Below are 22,332 nucleotides of genomic sequence, written 5' to 3' on the forward strand. Positions count from 1 at the left end.
AAATCAGTAAATAAACGACAAAGAAACAATAAACCCCAATGGTTCACCGCGGAGATCTCGCACCTCATTAAGGAGAAGAAAAAAGCGTTTCTCTCCTACAAGCGCACGGAGAAAAGAGAGGCAAAAGTAGAATATAGGACCAGGTCTACAGCGGTCAAAATGGCAGTTAGGAGGCAAAACTTCGAGTGGAAGAAATTCTGGCAAAAAACATTAAAAAGGGGGACAAATCCTTCTTCAGGTATATTAGTGACAGAAAAAGGAACACAGGCGGGATAGTACGCCTTAGAAGACCGGACGGAAGTTACGTGGAAGCAGATTCCGATAAAGCCGAACTACTGAATGAATACTTCTGCTCAGTCTTCACCTGTGAGGCACCGGGACACGGTCCCCAGTTGAAGGCAACAAAAAGCACAGAAGACCCGTTTCAGAATTTTGAGTTCACACCAGGTGAAGTTTACAGTGAACTGGCAAGACTCAAGGTGAACAAAGCCATGGGACCAGACAATTTGCACCCAAGAATGCTCAGAGAATTGAGCGATGTCCTGGCGAAACCGTTGGCTGAGCTATTCAATCTCTCCTTAAGTAAGGGGAAAGTTCCCCTGGACTGGAAATTAGCTAATGTCGTTCCTCTGCATAAAAAGGGTTGCAGGGCAGAGGCTGCGAATTATAGACCGGTGAGTCTCACATCAATAGTGTGCAAACTCATGGAAACACTAATTAAAAGCAAATTGGACATGATCTTGAATGAAGGGAATCTTCGGGATCCCAGTCAGCATGGATTCACCAAGGGTAGGTCCTGCCAATCCAATCTCATCAGCTTCTTTGACTGGGTAACAAGAAAGTTGGATTTGGGAGAGTCTTTGGACGTCGTGTACCTGGACTTCAGGAAAGCTTTTGACAGTGTCCCACACCGCAGGCTGCTAAGCAAGATGGAATCGATGGGGTTAGGAGAGACACTAACTGCATGGGTCAATGATTGGCTGAGTGGCAGACTTCAGAGGGTGGTGGTTAATGGTACCCTCTCTAAAACATCGGAGGTGACCAGTGGAGTGCCGCAGGGCTCGGTCCTGGGTCCACTCCTTTTCAACATATTCATAGGGGATCTGACTCAAGGGCTTCAAGGTAAAATAACACTATTCGCCGATGACGCCAAACTATGTAATATAGTAAGTGAATGCAGTTTACAGAATTATATGGCGCAGGACCTGCTTACATTGGAAAGTTGGTCCTCAACCTGGCAACTAGGCTTCAATGCTAAGAAATGTAAGGTCATGCACCTCGGAAGCGGAAATCCATGCAGGACGTACTTCTTGAATGGAGAAACTTTAACTAGGACTTCAGCAGAACGAGATTTAGGAGTAATCATCAGTGCAGACATGAAAACTGCCAATCAAGTGGAGAAGGCTTCATCTAAGGCAAGGCAGATATTGGGTTGTATCAATAGAAGTTTCGTCAGCCGAAAGCCTGAAGTCATAATGCCGTTGTACAGGGCCATGGTGAGACCTCATCTGGAGTACTGTGTGCAATTCTGGAGGCCACATTACAGTAAAGATGTGCGCAGAAGGGTTTCTTTCTTTCCCTCTTCATCCCCTTGGCCCAGAATCTTTTTCCCTTTCACTCCCTCCTTCCTAGTGTGAGCCGGGAACACGCGCGGTCCAGCAGCCCCCACCCGCCCGATCGCAGCATTTAGCCAGCTCCCTCCCTCCACCTTACCTTATATGCCGAGTTTGCCAGCTTTCTTTTTCCCGAGCCGCACGCGTTCAAAAAGACGCGCACACGCAGCTGTGCGAGTTGATCAATCTTCTCCTCTCCTGCAACTTCCTGTTTTCAGTTGCGTCAGAGGAGAAGATTGATCAACTCGCGCAGCTGTGCGCGGCTTGGGAAAAAGAAAGCCGGCAAACTCGGCATATAAGGTGAGGTGGAGGGAGGGAGCTGGCTAAACGCTGCGATCGGGCGGGGGGGGGGGCTGCTGGACCGCGCGATCCTTAATGCCTCACTGAGGAGACAAGACCATTCACCGCTCCACAGGGCGGTGAATGGCCTTGTCCCCATCCCCGCAGCGACTACTATGTTTCTTTCCCTGTAACAACCACCGTATCATTCTCTATAATACATAGCAAAAGAAACACGACCGATTGCTTACCTTTTTGATGTCAAATCACTAAACGTTGTTCCTAACCACAAAATAAAATTACTACACAAATATTACAGGTAATGTTTATAAACAAAGAATGTTTATAAATATCATACTTTGCAGTTGAATAAAGCTCTGTGATCTTGAAAAACTCAGTATTTCCACAATTTTGGCCACTAGTGTATTTACCTGCAGTTCCGATACAAGCAACTATTATCAGGCATGTTGATCTTAATCTATTCTAGAAATTAATTTTTATTTGTTTTGGTCTTGAAAAGGGCCATCTGAACAGTTTTGATTTTTAATTTTCAGTTAGCCAGCCTTTGGTCTTTATCTATTGGCATCTATCTGACATGGAGTTCACCAGCTGCAGGAGTTCTGAGATGACATGGTTCTAGTCAGCAATAAAAGACTTGAGTTTCCTTTTGTTTGCTGGTATTTCAGTGATAACAAGTGGCGTTCAATAATTTATCTATCTCAGTAGGAAAAAGAAGAGTTTTCAAAACTTTTTTTTTATATTTTTTCAATATATTCCCCTGATAGCTCCATACACTTCATCCACTTTTCCTGCAATGACTTTAACCCCCTTTGAAAATAATTCTGTTTGACCTTCAAACCACAACTTCCTTGACATTTTCATCGCTTGAAAACTGCTGTCCACAGAGAGATTTCTTCAAAACTCGGAACAGGAAATAATCCGAGGGAGCCAGGTCAGGACTTGTAGGTTGGATGCTGAAACCCACATTTCTCCACCACCTGTAATTGTCAAGACGTGTACTGGTGCATTGTTGTGAAGAAGCAGCAGCATGCTTGCTGTGAGTTTTCTGCGTCTTTTCCCCCTGATTGACTCGTAAAGCAATCATTGTGTTGGCGTAATTCTCTCCGGTTATGTCTTGTGTGGCATGAACTCCAGAAGCCAAAGTCCTTCATCATCCCAGAGGACAGTTGCCATGATTGTGCCTGCAGATTTTTATTTCTTGAACTATTTTGGGCCGGGGGATGACTAGTGCTTCCACTGCATTGACTCCATTTTGGACTCAGGATCTCTGTGATAGACCCAAGACTCATCTTCAGTCACCAAACAATGAAAAAAATTCACTTGGTCTTCATGGAGCATCTCTAAGTTCTCTTGACAGCATTGGAACCTTGTGTCCTTCAGACATGGCATCAGCATTCTTGGAACTCATCTTGCACTAACCTAGGACATGCCCAACTTTTCATGAATTATTTTCCAAACTGTACCTGCCAAGATGCCCAGTTTTTCAGATATTCAGGAAACCTTAATTTGTCTTGTCTATCAAAATTAAATCCTCAACTTTCTTGCACATTTCTGTGATAGTTGTTTCCACAGGCCGTTCAGTGTGAGGATCATCTTCAACTAACTGCTTGCTCTAAAACTTTTACTTTTCCGTAAATGTTTGAAGGCTTACTTCTTTCAGTGGGCTTTGTTAAATCTGTGATGGGTTATGATGTTATGAGAATTTGACGTTTGTTTTATTATCTGTATGTTTTGAAAAATTTTATCATTTTATTTATTTTTTAATAACTTGTATGATTATATATTTTGGGGAAGTTTAAGAATTGCATGTTAGTATTTTAAGATCAAGGTGTGTTCACCTATGTTTTGTGTTTTCTTTTGTATTCTACATAGGTTTTTGGTTATGAGGGATATGAATGTTTAAATAAATAAATAATTAATGACCCTGGTACTTTAGATTGTGAGTCCACCAGGACTTGAGTACCTGATTGTTAACCACTTAGATAATTTTGACAGGTGGTATATAAATACCTAAAGTTAATTAATTAATTCATAACAAAATGAGCATCCTTGAACTTGGACCTACTTAGTTCTACTTGTTGATTTGGGGGGGGGGAATATTGTTTCACGCCCATAATGGGTGATTCACAGTCAGCAGAATAAATTAGGCACACAATCCATCCTGCCTACCCAAGAATTATATTCCTGTTTGAACTATAGAATTGACCTAAACTGCTAAAGAACCCACTGTGTGTGGGAAAGGCTGCACTTTCTCAGAACCTTTTGATTACCATAGTTTGGAGTTTTAGGAGAGATGTTCTGTTCCATCAGCATGTGATGATATCACCCACTCAGGTGCCTGATCAATCCTGCTGATAGTGGAAAACATCTGTTACAGGTAAGCAGTGATGCTTTGTTGCCTCTCTCCTAAACTTATATATCAGATACATTTTTGGGGTCCGACAGGTTTTATTTTTTATTTTGTCATCATAGGAACCTTATTTCTTTGTGTTTAATTTTGCAGAATGGGCAACAAATTATGGAAGAATCGATGGGAGAAGATGAGACAAATGATCAAAATGTAAGTACTTTTGTAACAAAGAACAAAGCAGAAGATGCAGAAGGAAAATATCTGAAGATATGATAATAGAGCTATGAAATTGTCCACATTAATGATATAAATGTTTTATTTGCTAGCCATATTCTGCTTGCTTAATGTGAATGAGTGGTTGATTAGACTTGGTTTATTTTTGTTTGATATGCTGCTTTTGTGAGAGGCTGTAAGGCAATTTGCAGATCCCGGAATCTGGGGAATACTATAGTAATGCATTTAGACTTCTAAGTCAAGGGCAGCCAAAAGTGGTTGGATGAGAACTAAAATTAACACAGGATAGATAACATGAAACACCATGAGACTATGCAACACTGACGTAGCTGGGCTTTGAATGAGCATGGGAAAGGAGAAGAATACTGCTTTAGTGCAGAAAACTAAAGTGGATGATAGACCTTCAACAGGACCTACGGTTTTATTCTACCTGTTTACTTTGTAATTAGAATTTTTTCTTGAACTACATCATGATGATTGTGGATTATACAGAAAAATTTTTGGTTTTATAAAAAATTAAGTAGATTATTTTGCAAGGTGTGTGTTTATTCTTTTATGTTCCGGCAGGTCATAGGCTGAAATGTAATTTATATTTTTAATGTGCAAATAAATTTAACAAAAAATAGACAAGTGAATGGAAATTAAAAAAAAAAAAAGTACAAAATTCTTTGGGGGGTTCTTTTAGTAAGCTGCTGTAAAAAGTGACCTTGGAATGCCTTTACGCTGGTCTTTTCTGAGCTCTTAGGCAATTTTTAATGTAGCCGAGAAAATGGCTGTTTTACCATTTTGCCAATTAATGGCCATTTGCTAATGTTGCCATTAGTGTACAGCCATTAACAAAAGTTTTCATGTGAGCCCTTACTTCCACCTATTTTGCAGGCAGTAAAGACTCGTGTGCTAATCCCGCGGTAAAGTGGCTTTGCTTACTAATTCACACTATTACAGCCACTCTCCAGACTGCCATTTCTGAAAAAAATTCAGGAATTTTTTTAGTGCATGATTTGCACACACACGTTGGGCTTTTACCATAGGATGCCTCAGTGCATCCTGCAGAAAGCTCTTTTAGGCTGTGGTAATTGCGTGCTAGTGCTTATGCAATTTAGTAAAATGATGCACAAATATCAGCATAATCTTTTGCAAAACCAAAATTCTAGATTGCTGCTTGTTTGTCACTGTCAACTCATTTGTTTTGTTTCATTACCAGTGTCCAATAACAACCAAAGAAGCAGCATGGGTAATTGGGGTACGAGCAAGATCTGATTCTAATTGGTAGCTATATGAGGTTTCCGTGACATAACTATTCATCAGTATATGCAGAGTAGTGAGTTCCACTCTTCATCTCGGGTGACAAAGGTTTAATACGAAAAAAAAACCCTGTTCCCCAGCATTACCAGCAGACGAATCCAGATGAATGGGTCGTGTCCATCCACCAGCAGATGGAGATAGAGACCACTGAGCTGTCTTCTATGACAGTGTTCTTCAACCTTTTTACACCTATGGACTGGCGGAAATAAAATAATTATTTTGTGGACCGGCGGTTGAAGAACACTGGGCTAAAGTTGTGGTCCAGACCCCGCCCCCATAATAGTACTAATTGTAACACTGTTTTTTCCATTCATTTTTCATATATACACACAATATAATCTTATTAACAACACATAATGGTTAACCACAAAATTAAACTACACAAAGCAACATTCATTCCTACCAGAACACAGATAACCCATATGCAAATACAGGACCAAAAACTAAAAGTACTAATATATACAAATGAAACCCTAAGATTCAAGACTCTGCATGCAGTACAACCCCAGAGAAAAAGAAACATGCATTTCTTCCTGAACAGTGCAAAATACAGACAGCAGATGTAAATTTTCAAAATTGACACCATTCAATCACTAAATTCAAAAATATTCCCCCCACCTTTGTTGCCTCCCTCCATGCAGCAAAATATATTGTATCTTACCACCAGGCAGGAAACGTAAGTTAACGAGAGACAAAATGATCCAGGGCAAGCACAGGAACATCAGCTTCAAGTTAGTCAAGAAAATCAAATCATATCATTCTGTCTCCTATTGCCATTTCTGTACCAAATAACGTTTACTTTCCTACCATCATTCTATTTCTTCTCACCATTTCAATTTCTTGGAACACATCTATTTTGGGATCTATTAACCTCCTTCCTACAAAAAAAGTCATATAAAACTTTGACAGTTAAGAGTAAACTAACTTGAGTAGGAAACCCACAGGTACTATAGCGGCAATCCTCCTACAACATGTTGCCCAAGTCTCAAAGGCCGTGCTCGCCACACCACTTCTGTGTTTACAATCCTCTCCTCTTCCCTCCAATTCCCATCTGCATCGTAATCCCCCTGCATCAGCCAGTTACCGGTCAGCTCAACGCCTATTGGTCCACAACACAGAAGATTCAGCTATCCCATAGGTCGGCATTCGGTTTTCGAACATCCCCGGGAACTAATTGGCCAACATGCCCTGTCAATCAAGTCACAATACAGTCAGTCCGTTTGTTCTAGCAATCATAACGTCTTGGGCCCGATGCACGTGCCAGCGCTGTGGACTGGCAGGAAATTTCTACAGTCCGGCAGCAGTCTGCGGACCGGCGGTTGAAGAACACTGTTCTATGATATAGGATGGTACACGCTCTAGTCTCCCAGTATTACTCATCCATCTGCCTGCTGGAGATGGAAATCTTCCATGCTCCTGTCTTTGTTCTTGTTATGGCCTTGCTTCTGTCTTAGAATACTAATTCAGTGAGCTGGAAGCTCAGGTTTGGGTTTCATGACCTTAGAGAACATCTGATGGTGCCAGGTCAATACCCGCCCCCTTTCCCTGGGACCCTTCAAGGTAGGTGGCTCCCTTCCTCCATCCTCAGTTTAAATAATATTTTTAAAAAACAGGAGAGATTCATAAAGACTAACAGCTGTTAAAGTGGATCAAATTGCAGCAAACCCCAGGGGAGCCAGCAATTTCCTTTTTTTCAGTGGCCCTTACTGGAGGATGGTGCCTTGCTGCTCTGTTCTCTGTTGTTGGCTCTTGTTTGCAGTTCCTTGCCCCACCTCCTCCCCATTCCCCTGGTGGCATCTTGTTACCACTGCGGTTTCCCGCAGGATTGTTGGTGCTTTCTCTATTTTTTAGCAGATTGTGGCCAGCTCTTTGAACTTAACTAACTTTCCATCTAAAACAACTATTAATGAATCTCCTCCTTCCACAGAAGAACTTCCACAGTTCTTTGACAGAAAAATCTGTAAAAGCAGAGAATCCTTGATTTTAGATAATTCTGAACTTGAAGAATTTGATATTAGGATGTTTCCCTATGTGGAGGAAATAGTGGTGGACATATTTTTCAACCACCCCTCAGAACAAAAAGTTTGTTACTATCTGAAACATATTCTTCATCTCTGTGTTTGTTAGATACATTCTTCCCTGGAGATATTGACCATATTACAGTGGTACTTCGGTTTACGAGTGCACCGGTTTGCGAGTGTTTTGCAAGACGAGCAAAACATTTGCAAAATCAGCACCTCGGAAACCAAGCATGCCTTGATTTACGAGCACACCCCCCCCCCACCGCGATCCGGCATGCCCCAGGTACCCACCCACCCACCCGTTCACATACCTTACCCCCATTTGGCACCGGCACCACGCACAGGACATGCCGGTGCCCAAAGATCTGCCTTCTTCTTTGCGCTGGGCCTTGAGCATCTGCGCATGCTCAAGGCCTATGCGTTCCCGTTCTCTCCGAGATTCTCGGGAACCCAAAGGCCTTGAGCATGCGCAGATGCTCAACGCCCAGCGCAAAGAAGAAGGCAGATCTTCGGGCACCGGCATGTCCTGTGCGTTGGTGCCGGTGCCAAATGGGGGTAAGGAATGTGATCGAGTGGGTGGGTGCCTGGGGCATGCCGGATTGCAGTGGGGTGGGGGTGGGGGGGATGCCACAAGCGGGGGGATGGTGGATCACACGGGGGGGGGGACCTTCATGAGCAGGGGGGAACAATGCCGGTTCTTGGGGGGGGGGGTAGAGCAGCGCCACTGGCCTCGGGGGATGGGGGTGGGTAGGAACGAATCAAGCGAGTTTCCCTTAGTTCCTATGGGAAAACTCGCTTTGATATACGAGTATTTTGGTTTACGAGCATGGTTCTGGAACGAATTATGCTTGTAAACCAAGGTTCCACTGTATTTTAATACCTATTCCTAAGAATTCTGCTGCAAAATTAGATGAGGTTAGTAAGTATAGGCCAGTAGCCTCAATTCTACTATTAACAAAAGTGATGGAAGTGATTGTGGCTGAACAACTTAGTGACTATTTGGAATATTTTGATATTTTACAGGAGCGTCAATTAGGATTTCTGTTACGTCCCTTCCGGATTCCGTACACGAGGGCCCGGATTCTGTATAGGATGCCCTGGAAGGGCGTCCTATACAGAATTGGGCCTAGGCCCACCCAATAAAAACCCATTCTGTAACCAACGTCCATGTTACAGATGTCGATTACAGAACCGGGTTACTGTAGACGCCGGCTGCTATACTTAATTGCGGCAAGGGATCTCCCTACCACGATTAGTATAGCGGCTGTCAGTCTCCCCACCTCCCCCTAAACAAATGAGGCAGGAGGGATGCCCAATCCATCCTGCCGAAGGACCTACCCAACAAATCCCTGTCCTTGAACCCCTCCTTCCTGGAACCCCCCCTCTCCCCGGGCTCACCTAGCAAGTTGTCAGGCCGGACGGGTGGTTTATTGGGGGGGGGGGGTCCAGCAGGAGAGGTTGGCCACCCTTCTGCTGGCGATCATCAGGAAAGAGTGGGCAGTCATCGGGCAAGTGGGGTTGGGAACCCTCCTGCCGCGATCGTCGGGGGGTGGGAGGGCCTCCTGCTGGTGATCATCGGAAGTGGGTGAGGGGTCTTTCAGCAGGAGGGATTGGGCATCCCTCCTGCCTTGTTTGTATAGGGGAGGAGGGAGACCGGTGGCCGCAGCTCCAGCCGCTATACTAATTGAGGCAGGGTGATCCCTTGCCTGCTGTGTTCTTTTTGTTTTAAATTTCTTAAAAAAAATTTTTTTTGTTTTAATTATGGTTTTTTTGTTTTAATCTGGCAGCTTACTATCCAACTTGGTTAATGTAACATTCATCCCTGATGCAGTCTCTCTAAATGCCAAAAACATGTTGGGCTGTTTTTACAACTATTTGTTAAGGTTTGGATATAAGTACCTTGAACTTCCTTTAATTTTAATTTTTTAAATAAAACTTCAGTTGAGCCTTTTTCGAATGGCTGAACTGCTCCTTTTTATTTCCCTGCATTGATTTTGCAATTTCGGGTTGCCACATAGTTTTTCTCGTGAGTTTCAGGGGAACAGCTGGATTTAGTTTTATGCTCTAATCACTTGATGACACTCCACTCTATGATGGAGTTTTGGTTAAGACCTATTACTGAAGGAATGCAATAAGTCATAATGGCTGCTATTCAGTAGATGTCAATGTAAAAGCTATACTAATTCTTGACTGAGGAAAGAAGATGTGTGCTCTCAGTTCAGAATTCATGCTAGCAGTTATGTAAGAGTAGGATTTAAGCATTTTAGGTGGACATTTGATTAGCTAGGTAAACTGACTTGCAGTGTCTTCATCTACTCCTCATCTGTAATGTACAAGAGACGAAATAAGAGTTAAAAGCTCTGTCATACCAGATGATGTGAGATAGAAACCTTTTTTTTTCTTGCCTGTACATTAAACTACTTTAAAAAAAATTACATAAATGCAAACATAGTACATAGGATCGGCTGATCATATGACTTATCAGTAGCCACACTTAACTGAGAGGCAAAAGTTGTTGGGGTTTTTTGTTTTTTAAATAGCTTTCATTACATTACATTACATAAGTGATTTCTATTCCGCTTGTGCCTTGCGGTTCTAAGCGGATTACAAGTTAGAAGACTGGACATTTCCAGTAGCATTGCAGTACATATAAACAAGAATGCGTTAAGTTACAATTGTTGTTCTGGACTTTTCCAGGATAAATTGGTAGTAGATAGTAGATAGTGATAGGTTGTTTAGACGAATAGAGATAATATTGTCCGGATTCTGTTGTTTAGACGAGTAGAGATAATACTGTTCGGATTCGGGTGTTGCTGGTGGTGGTGTTTGGGTAGTCATGAGAGCATTATCTTAAACTTTTATGAGGTTATGATGATGGGAAGTGTTTTTTGAAGAGATGAGTTTTGATTTCAAAAGCCATGCTCTTATCTTTTATTCAGGAGGATGTATTCAGAAATTGTCCTCCTGTTTATTAAATGAGATATCGCTAAAGAGTTCAGCTTTTCAAGAAATTTTCCTGCCAGCTTTTAGCAGATGCCCTTGAATTGGTTTGGTAGCTATGCAATGAAAATGGAAGGAGGGAGGATGAGAGAAGACTTGATAAAATGCATTTTTTTGTGTTTTAAATTTTTATTAGATCAAATTGCAACAAATATCAAGTCAAGCATACCATTTCTGGTCTTGATAAAATGCATTTTAAAAAGCACCTCTTAAATACTGAAGATAAATCAATATTTACCTTGACTAGTGACAAGGCAATCTGCATTTAAGCACTGTTTTAATGCAGTAGATCTCAACATGAACTAGCAGTGCTTAACTTAGATTGTGAGGGATGGGAATCTAGAAGGAGACTGAGAGCAGGATGCACAAAGCACAAAGGATGACACCATGGTAAAAAATCATAGTGGGTGCAATTTTTTTTAACTGGTGATGCTTAGCACAATAGCATGCAAATTATATGCAAGCTATTTGTGCGGAGCAGCCCCGGTAAAAGGGAGAGGAACAATGCCTGACATCTGCTCAGAAGAGCACATCGCTAGACAAAGCTCCTCCTCCCTCCTGTCATTCCCATAAAACTTGCATGCTTTCTCCATGTTGGCAGCCTGACTTTGTAGTCCTGTTGGCATCCAATTTTGCAGTCCTTAATGATGTATTTTGCTCTCCCTGAAGCAAGAAAAGGGCATGATCTCCTCCTTCCATCTGCTTTTGGGAAGGATGCATCTTCTCCCTTTCAGTGGCTCAGAAATTGTGTTTCTCTCCATGGAGGCCGAATGAACTTTAACCTACCAATCCCTGCAAAACCGCCTATTCACAGATGCCACGATCCTGAACACTGGCAAGGAGTGGGACGGCTCCACCCCTTCTCCCACTGGTACCATACATGATTGGAGCTGGTAGATGTGCCTGGGCTCCAGCCCTGCCTCTTGGCACTGCCCTCCAGTGCACTATAGGATAGAACATAAGAAGTGGGTTCATAGACAACGGCGCGAAAGACAAAAGCGCTTGCCGACAATTGAGCGGACTTTACATTTCCCTACATTAAACTTCATCTGCCATCTCGTCGCTCACTCTCCTAGTTTGTTCAGGTCCCTTTATAAATCTTCGCAGTCCTCTTTAGTCCTAACTCCACTAAATAGTTTGGTGTCGTCTGCAAATTTTAGTACTTCGCACTTCGTCCCTGTTTCTAGATCGTTTATAAATACATTGAACAGCAGCGGTCCGAGTACCGACCCCTGCGGAACACCACTCGTGAAACTCCTCCAGTCCGAGTAGTGGCCCTTCACTCCTACCCTTTGCTTTCTATCTGCCAACCAATTTTTGATGTATCTATGCACGTCTCCTTCCACCCCATGGTTCTTCAGTTTCCGTAGTAGGCATTCATGGGGTACCTTGTCAAAGGCTTTTTGGAGATCTAAGTACACGATGTCTATGGGGTCCCCTTTGTCCATCCATTTGTTTATTCCTTTGAAGAAGTGCTATAAGTTCATTAGGCACGATCTTCCCTTGCAGAAGCCATGTTGGCTTGGTTTCATCAGTTTATTTTTTTCTAGATGCTCATCGATGCTGTCTTATCAGCGCTTCCGCCATCTTTCCCGGAACCGAAGTCAAACTCACCGGTCTGTAGCTCCCTGGGTCACCTCTCGACCCTTTTTGAAAGATGGGCGTAACATTAGCTATCTTCCAATTCTCCGGGATCACGCCTGTTTTCAGGGATATATTACAAATCTGCTGTAGTAGTTCCATTATTTCCTCCTTTAGTTCTTTCAATAACCTAGGTTGGATTCCGTCCGGGCCCGGAGATTTCTCAGTTTTTAATCTATCTATCTGCTTGTATACGTCCTCAAGGCTTACCTCGATGGATGTTAGTTTTTCTGCTTGATCTCCTATGAAGATTTGTTCAGGTTCTGGCACGTTGGATGTGTCCTCTTTTGTAAATACTGACGAAAAGAACATGTTTAGTCTATCTGCTACTTCTTTTTCCTCCTTCACCACTCCTTTCCTATCTCCATCGTCCAGTGGTCCCACCTCCTCCCTTGCCGGCTGCTTCCCTTTAACATATCTGAACGTGTCCTTGAATAAAGACCAGGCTTGCTCAACAGTCTGTGATTTCTTTGAGCTGTTCCTAAGTTTCTTCCTTACCATTACTCTCACCGCGTCGTAGTTTCCTTTCTTGAAGTTAAAAGTTGTCGCTGTGGTTCTCGCATGCCTACTGCTTGCATCTTCCTTGCGCTCTTGTTCAGTGAAGAGGCCCTGGACTTTTCCCTTCTGCTGGGCATCTGTGATGCGGTCACCAGCTCCAGTGAAGTTAAGGTTATAGCCGGCTACTGGGGGGCACAGGGAGCCTTATGCTTTTGCTGCTAAAAGGGTACTTTGGGTGAATGAGGAACTAGCTGCAGGCTGGTTTATTTTTGTTTGTTTGTTTTTTAGATTGGGCGCAACTGCTGTTCATGTGTTGTGTGAGTGCACAACAGCTACTGGCAGCTCCAGAGCTGATGGAAAATTTTAATCGTTAAAGGGAGGGGAGGGTTCCTTTCCTTGTGATGCACAAAAAAGCTCATTTACATACTAATGAGCTCCTTCCGATGCATTTGCATAGGGTTCTCGGATTGGTAGCAGCCACAGAGAACCTTTTTGAACCTCAGGAGAGGGGTTTTTGTGCCAGTAAGACTACTTTAACAAATCTTACTGGTGTGGAAACCTTTTGTGCATCGGGGCCTGAGTTTAATCTGTCAAAGGGTTTCTTGAATTCTATATATGTAGGAAAAAAGTTGGATGAATAGGAGTCTCGTGAAACTGGTAATAAATTAAAATACATCAAATAGAGTCTCTAATTGAGAATACAGAGGATCAGTTGAGTAAATACTTATCTTGCTAATTGCTGTGCATTTGAGTCTGAAAATCTTATGGGAATTAACTAAAAACAATCAAGTATTACTATGCAGCAAAATACTGCTTCAATTCTGTATCAATTGAAGACAAGTAGTTAAGTGATATGATCCAGTTGAGGAAAAGCTAATCTGTGGCATGCTTTTGACTTCAGATTAATTTACAGTACTACTTATGTCGTGTGAAGCAGGGTATCGAACATTTGTAGAGAGTCGGCTGTGTGGAGTCTCCCCCCCCCCCCCCCCCCATTTATTTTTATCTCTCTCTTGGTATAATAGATGTATTTTATCATCATTCTTAAATACTCATAATTGGATCACCTCAGCTGATTGCTAGTTGACTATCTTCAGCCCTGTTAGCTTCTTAGGAACCCTTTTTACCAAAGCTGAACAAACACTAACAATTACTACTACTTATCACTTATATAGTGCTGAAAGGCGTACACAGCACTGTACATTTTGGCATTTATAGATGGCCCCTGCTCAGAAGAACTTACAATCTAACTTGGACAGACAAACATGACATATAGGGCTGGGGATGCAGAATCCAAGGTGAAAGGACTTAGGAATCGAAAGCATTTTCGAAGAGGTGGGCTTTTAACTGGGCCTTGAACACTGCTAGAGACTGAGCCCACCATAGGGATTCAGGCGGCTTGTTTCAGGCATATATGATGCAGCAAGGCAGAAAGGGATGGAGTCGGCAGTTGAAGAGAAGGACACAGATAGGAGGGACTTACCAGCTGAGCGGAGTTCACGGAGGGAGGACACAGGGGGAGATAAGCAGAGAGATAGTGAGGGGCAGCTAAGTGAGTACTAAATGCTAAGAAAACATTTATTTCAAAATAACTTACTAAGGGGCTCTTTTACTAAAGCTTAGAGAGCACAAACAGAATTAGCCCATGCTAAATGTTAAGACACCCTTAAGTAAAAAATGGGTTATTTGATGTGGGTACTTGATTCCAAAATGTGTGTTTTCATGGTGAGGCCTGATAATTTGACCCTAGTCAGTCTTATTTTTTTATCATAATTTTTTCTGTTAAATTTTCTCTCTTAACTTAGAAGATCCCCACTGGAAGTTATGTACCCTAATTTTATTGGAGAAAATTATTTCATCTATTAAATCTTCTTTATCTGCTCTTGATGTATTCCTTCAGCTTGGATTAAAATTTCAAAGTTTGTCTTCTCTTCCTTTATCAGTGGTTAATCAGGGTTTGTCCTCTAGTTTGTGTAGGGTTACCATATAGTTCCAGAAAAAGGAGGATGGATTGAGATATCCAGGTTTTCCTTAGCAACAGCAGCAGATGAATCCAGAGATCCAATGGGGATAGCACACATCTACCAGCAGGTGGAGATAGAGAAACTGATTAACAAGTGGTCCTATTGGCTGGCACGCCTCCTGCATCTTCAGTATACTCTATCTCCCAGCAGGTGATGGTTGCTATTCATCTAGCTCCTGGATTCTGGCTGTGACTGGGCAATTATTTTCTCCTGTTCAGGTTTCTCTTCAGTGAGACAGAGGTGTCTGGCTGAATGGTGCCGGCTTTAAGGGTTACACCTGGGCCCCCCATGTCCCTGCCTCACCCTCCTTCCCTCCAATGATAGAGGGTCTGACTGGGTCTCGATTTTTCTTCTTTTCCTTCACTGTAATAAAAAAAAAAAGACCACAGTGACTATTAAACATTTCTGCCTTCATAGTGCTGAGCAACCGACATCTGCCGGCACTGTCAACAAAGTTGTGAGTATGTTTTATTTGAACTTCTTTTCTGGTTTCTGGTTGTGGTGAAGCTGCGGGTTCAGTGTGAGTCTCCTTTGGTTCCTCACCATATTCCATCTGCATCCACTGGTTTTTGTGTTTTTTCTGATGCAAACTGCTATTCTGTCATCACCTTCAACTGCATGAACCACTTGATAGTATTTCTTGAGATTAGGAATATCTAGCTCTCCATCCCTCTTGGCTAAAAACATCACCTCTTTATTTACTTGGAGTCTAGGCCAGTATTCTTCAACCTTTTGACACCTATGGACTGATGGAAATAAAATAATTATTTTGCGGACCGGCAGTTGAACACTGGGCTAAGTCGTGGGCCAGACCACACCCACCTCCACCCAATCTCCGCCCCCATAATAGTACTAATTATAATACCATTTTTTCCATTCATTTTTCATATATATATATATATACACACACACAATATAATCGTATTAAAAACACATAATGGTTAACCACAAAATTAAACTATACAAAGCACACTGTATGCTTCTCAATATTCATTCCTACCAGAACACAGATAACTCCATGCAAATATGGGACCTAAAACTAGAAGTACTAATATATACATACATGCATGCGAGACTGCATGCGGTACAACCCCAGAAGAAAGGAAACAAATGCATTTCTTCCTGAACAGTGCAAAGTACAGACAGCAGATGTAAATCAATCACTAAATTAAAAAATAAAACCATTCTCCCTACCGTTGTTGTCTCCCTCCCTCCATGCTGTGCCTTGCCTTCTGGCCTGCTCCCACCTGGCCGTTTTATGCCACCCCTGGTGTTATCTTCGGACCGGCTCCCTCTTCCTTAGTGCTGCAGTGCACAAAACTATGGGCAGCAGCTCCTGCGTGCCCTGCGCCTCATCTGGAAGCCTTCCCCCTGACATTGCGACGTCAGAGAGAAGGCTTCTGGTTCGGGTGCAGGACGCGTGTAGGAGCCTCTGCCCATGGCTTTGTGCACTGCAGCACTGAGGAAGAGGGAACTGGCCTGAAGACAACGCCGCATCGATCGCACCGTGGACCGGCAGCTGAAGAGCACTGTCTGGAGCCCGATGCGAATGCCGGCCCTATGGACCAGGAAGAAATTTCTGCAGACCGGCACCGGTCCATGGATTAGCGGTTGAAAAACACTGGTCTAGGCCACTTTCAAAGAAATTGCAAGATCTTTCCATACCATGTTCAAAATATAACACAGGTGATAACTTAATAGGAAGGGCCTCAAATGGAGCTTCTGATTCACATTGTCTTATCTTTCGTTGATGTTATTAGAAGTCCCATTGTTATACATTTTCAGAAAAAACATCAATGTGTTCTATAGAGGTTACTTTTTAAAGCAGTGTAAACATTACAAATATTAATGTTTGTTCCACTGTTACTATAACAACTAGTCTTGCATTTCAATTTTTTTTTTTTTTTTTTTTTTTTTTTTGTATTTTGTGGAAATAACTAGAGTTCTGACTGGCAGGTATGTTTTTGTTCTTCTGTATGTTACTATGTTAATCAGCAGAAAGTTCTGTTAAATGGAAGGGAGATTTTAATAAATTCCTTAACTTGTTGAATTACAACTGTAAATTTCTAGGGCCGTATGACAAATGTGTCTAGATGCTACATTTCTCCAACAACCTATGTGAAGCACAAGAATGTTGTCGCCAGGACTGTAAAATGAAATAATTTTTTTATTTTTTACTTTGTTGTGCTCCTTTTCGGGCTTTGCATCCTTCATTGGCTTTTGTGCCACAGCCTTCCCTACTTACTAGTCAGCCATTGTAGAGCAATCCTTAGTTGAGGATAGTTTCCTAAAAGAAAAGTCCATAGGTCATTATTGAGATGGCTTGGAGAAATCCACTGCTTATTCCTAGGATAAGCAGCATCAAATCTATTTTACTACTAGCTAGGTACTTGGGACCTGGGTTGGCCCCTGTTAGAAACAGGATACTGGGCTTTGATGGACCTTTGGTCTGTCCCAGTATGGCAATTCTTATGTTCTTATTATACGAGTATTTTAAGGATGTTAATGCTATTGATTTCATCTTTACTCTAGACTTAACTGCATACATTTATTGGACAGTAAATGAGGATACTGTACATTTGGTTTAGTTCACATAACATAAATAATGTAAATAAAACAAGATTACGTACATTCCAGCATTTTAAATTAGGTTTACTATTTTGGATGATTCAGAGTTTGATAATGCATTGCCTAGTTAATGTCAGTTCCATTGTATCATAGATGGATTTGCATGTCTTTTCCGGGAACTAGAAATAAAGCTCTCTTAACAGGCTTTTGCTATCAGCAAATCTGTTACAGCTTCCTGTTCTGATTTGTGCTATCAGCTCCTGTAGAGTGTGTGCTTTTAGCCTTCTCCTTGTGTTTGTACCACAGGAAACAAAACAGGCCCCCTTTCCTCACAGTCCCTCTAACTTGCTGCACAGGAAATTTTATAATTGCCGGTACAGCTGGTAGCGAGAACTTTTAAAAGGTTTGGTCTTCCTGTTGGGAGTAGAACTAAGCTTGTAGAAAATGTCTAATCTCGTGGCTCTGTAGCGATGTTTCGATTTTGGGCCCTTCGTGTTCGTTCTGGTCGGGTAAGCTTTTCCACAGTTGAAAATGAGATAGCTGAAATGTTCTGCCTGGGAGTACTGGAATTGACTGCTTTAGATTTTTACCATATTATATTGTGATTCTTTTGCTTTGTGTATGGTCTAAAATAAGCTGTAAAAAATACCGTGCTGCTTAAATGAAATTATATTAAGTTGCACACTTTTAAATTACTGCTTGGTTAGATGGAAAAAATAACCAATTTTTTTGTGAAATTGTTTTATTTTATATTCTCCTGCCTCTTAGCTAATTGTTTTTGTTCATTGCTGTAACTATATTAATCCCATGGTAAAAATTTTAGTCTGCAAAATCCATCTTGGTATAGTCTGAAATAACGTGATGTGTATATGAAATGTTAAATTTGCTAAACAAGTGACTCAGCTAAAATTTTGTTTGAAGTCCTCTGTTAACTTGATAGAGTGAAAAGATAATGTGTGTATGTTTAACATAAAAATTTGGATTTAGCTTATGCCTTTCTCTAGTTTATCAAGCTGCATTCAGGTATAGTAGGTATTGTCCTGTACTTGGAAATTCTGATACGATGATGTGCACTGTGTTTTGTGCAGTGGTTAGTTTGGGTTTTGCATAGAATTTTGTGTATACTGTACTCTATACAGGAGCTAACAGTGCACAGACACACATATATCCTGGCTAATGAAGCTATTAATTGTTCTGTGTCAAAGGCCGAGAAGTACACAAAAGACAGGCTGACTGTGCTAGTACAGTGGTACCTCGGTTTACGAGTGCACCAGTTTGCGAGTGTTTTGCAAGACGAGCAAAACATTCGCAAACTTGGTGCCTCGTAAACCGAGCTTGCCTCGCTGTACGAGCGCGCCCCCCCCCCCCCAGCGATCCGGCATCCCCCCCCTGCTCGCGGCCTGGGCTGGGCGGTGTGTTAGAGATCCTCCTTCTTCTGGTCTGGGCTAGGCTGGACTGGCTTTGAGCATTTGCGCATGCTCAAAAGCCTTCTGGTCTCGCTCTCTCCGAGATTGAGAACGAGACCAGAAGGCTTTGAGCATGCGCAAATGCTCAAAGCCAGTCCAGCCCAGCCCAGAAGAAGGAGGATCTCCGACGCACCGCCCAGCCGCGCCAGAAGAGGGAGGATCTTCGGGCACCGGCACTGGTGCCAAGTCGGATAAAGGGTGTCATTGACTGCTTGGGAGGGAGGAAAGTAGGATCGCGGTGGAGAGGGGGGGCAACGCGAGCGGGGTGGGATGCTGGTTTGCAGGGGGGGGGAAGCTGGATCGCGGGGAGGGTTTGGAACAGCGTTGGATTCCTCAGGAGCAATTTGGTTTACGAGCATGCTTCTGGAACGAATTATGCTCGTAAACCAAGGTTCCACTGTACTTTATCACAAGAAGGCATTAGACTTACCTCATTCTTCATCAGCAGCATTGATATCGTACCGACCCACAACTTTATTCTCTGCCTTCTATGAAGAGCATGGTTAAAAATAAATAAATAAAGAGAGAGAGATGAGACGTGCTGAAGAACATAGTAACACACTAAATGACTGCAGAAAGACCCTTACGGTCTATCCAGTCTGCCCAACAAGGTGATCAGAGCCCTGCCCACCACTCATTTAGGCCCAGAAAGAATAAAGTGCTGGACTGTTGACAAATGGGTATTGGCATTCATCAGATTGCATGTGCATACATCTGTCCACATTCCAGAATGCTATTCTATGCATAAAGTTTGGTATTTTAATCATAACACAGCATTTTGCTCTTGTGCAGATCCATATCCATGCAATCCAGACAAGTGCTGATACAAAATTTTTGTGCAAGATAGGTTTTTTGGGTGGTTTGTTTTTTTTCAATTTCATCTGCATTCTTCTATTTCTACAGCTCTTCTCTGAGCTTTTATTCTTTGTAAACCTCCTAGATGTCATTTTGGTGACTGGTGTTATATCAAACAATGGAGACCTGTGGTACATATTTCCAATGTGTTCTCCCATGTCGGTGCACATTTTTAGCACATGACCTATGCATGCTATTTGCTTACAGGTTCTAGGAAAAAAAAGTTTGAGTTATGCTTGTGTTAGCAAACTATGCTAAGTTTTAGCACATAGCTTTAATGCAAATTAAATGCATTAGCCCTTACATTTGTACCTAAAGCAATGGAGAAAGAAATAACTTTCTCAGGATCATAAGGATTGATAGTAGGTTTTGAACCTTGGCTCCCCTTGTTCAGGCCATTACTGTATTCCAGAGGCTCTCAATCCAGTCCTTGGTACATGAGAGAGAGCCACATGCATTGCTTTCTTGCATAATCATTTTAGATACCCTGTAAACCCCACTGCCTGGTTATGTCCAGAGGACTGAAATGAGAACCGTTGATGTAATCGTTCTGTGGAATTGATAAGTGTTCTGAATGTCAAAACTGTGTACCAATGTTTGAACTGAAGTTTGTTGAGGAATGCTGTATTGAATTCATAGAATTCAAATGCTGTTACACATGAGCAAGTCTGATTTCTGACAGCCACAGAACAGAACTACATTGATAAATGCCCTGAAGTACGAAACTAATGACTTTGGACTTAAAGAAAATGCCTGTGTATAGTGGAGGTCATTAAATGATAGAGGTCTGAGATAGTTTATATTTGAGTATATATGGTAAATAACATGAATATAAACCGAGGTAACTGTTTTTCTCCCCAAAAAGGAGGAAAAAAGTTGACTTGAATATAAACCGGGGGGAGGGGGGGAAAGGGGGAGGTGGGTGTTAATATTCAAGCGCAGTGCCTTGCCTTGCCCTGCCCTGCACCCTGTTCCCATCTTTCCCTGCTCTGCCTCCAGCCCACTCACTCTCTCCCCTGTCCTACCAGTCTCTGCACCCTCCCTGCCAGGTTCTTTACTCTTTCCTCCCTCCCGATGCCTTGCAGGCCTCCACTGAGCCTGCCATGAGACCTGATGGTCCAGCAGTGGCCGGGACAGGAGGAATCCCTCCCGCTTCCTGTCCCAGCCGATTTTAATTATTTTTATCTTCCTCCCGCCTTCCCTGCATACCTTAAGGATCCCTGGCGGTCCAGCGGTGAATTGCGGTACTAGTGACCTTCCTTCACTCCTGCCTGTGCAGAGCCGCTAGCTGATTGGCTACCACAAGTTCTCGCGGCAGCCAATTAGCTAGCGACTGCACGGGCAGGAGTGAAGGAATGTCACTCCTGCCACGATTCACCGCTGGACTGCCAAGGATACTAAAGGTATGCTTAATGTGTGGTGGCGGCCAAAAAAACAAACAGGATGCTAGGAACTATTTTAAAAAATGGATGATTAACAAGAATAAGAATATTATGTCTTTGTATTGCTCCATAGTGCAACCTCACCTTGAGTATTATGTTCAATCCTGTTGCCTTATCTCAAAAAAGATATAGTGGAACAAGAAAAGGTTCAAAGAAGAGTGACCTAGATGATAAAGGGGATAGAACTCCAGTCATATGAGAAATGCCTAAAGAGTTTAGGTCTCTTCAGCTTGAAAAAAAGACGGCTGAGGGGAAAAATAATTTAAGTCTCAAAGTCCTGAGTGATGTATAAACATGTACAAATGGATCAGTTTTTTTGTTTTTTTTGTTTTTTTTTTAACTCCATCAAAAATTACAAAGATTACATTCGATGAAGTTACAGTGAAATACTTTTAAAACCAAAAGGAGGAAATATTATTGGACTTAGAGAATAGTTAAACTCTGGAATGATTGCCAGAGATTGTAGTAAGAGCAGTTAACGTAGCTGGTGTTGACTTCACCATCCTCCCCTCCATCAGCAGACGATCTAGCAAAATTGATCTCCACACTCACCCATTGGGCATCTTGTTACTATATCGCCCACCAACCCCTTGGATCAAATCCTCCGAACTCATCCTTGAGGCCATAACAAGCGCCTTCCTAAAATTCCAAAGATTACTGATCATTGGTGATATTAATCTCCACCTAGATGACAACACCAACAAGGATGTGACTAAATTCAATAACTTCCTCAACTCTCTAGGTTTCCCCTCCTGCGTTCTCTCCAACCCATGAAAAGGGGCACACGCTAGACATCATCAGTTTCCTCGATCTTACTGATTACAAAACCTCAGCCAATAATGCTCGTTGGGAACACGTCCCTTGGTCCGACCACTTTTTAGGTTCTTTCTGTCTCCCCATTTTCATGTCCCACCTTGGGGCTCCATCCTGTGCCACAAACTCTACCCTCCGCAAAAAAAATAGCAAGCGAACTGTTCAGGACCAAATTTCTCAACCAGCTTCCCTCCTGTCCTAA

General features: G+C 42.4%; 1 protein-coding gene across 1 annotated transcript in view; it reads left to right on the plus strand.

Annotated features, from left to right (window-relative positions):
* RPS6KA3 (ribosomal protein S6 kinase A3) overlaps positions 1-22,332 on the plus strand; it is a 122,943-nt gene that overhangs the window by 6,102 nt on the left and 94,509 nt on the right. Inside the window, exon 2 of the mRNA XM_033950052.1 lies at positions 4,417-4,473. Coding sequence (XP_033805943.1) covers positions 4,417-4,473 — 57 coding nt within the window. The remainder of the gene's footprint in view (positions 1-4,416; positions 4,474-22,332) is intronic.

Source organism: Geotrypetes seraphini, chromosome 6 (assembly GCF_902459505.1).
Source record: "Geotrypetes seraphini chromosome 6, aGeoSer1.1, whole genome shotgun sequence".
In the NCBI taxonomy this organism is placed as follows: Eukaryota; Metazoa; Chordata; class Amphibia; order Gymnophiona; family Dermophiidae; genus Geotrypetes; species Geotrypetes seraphini.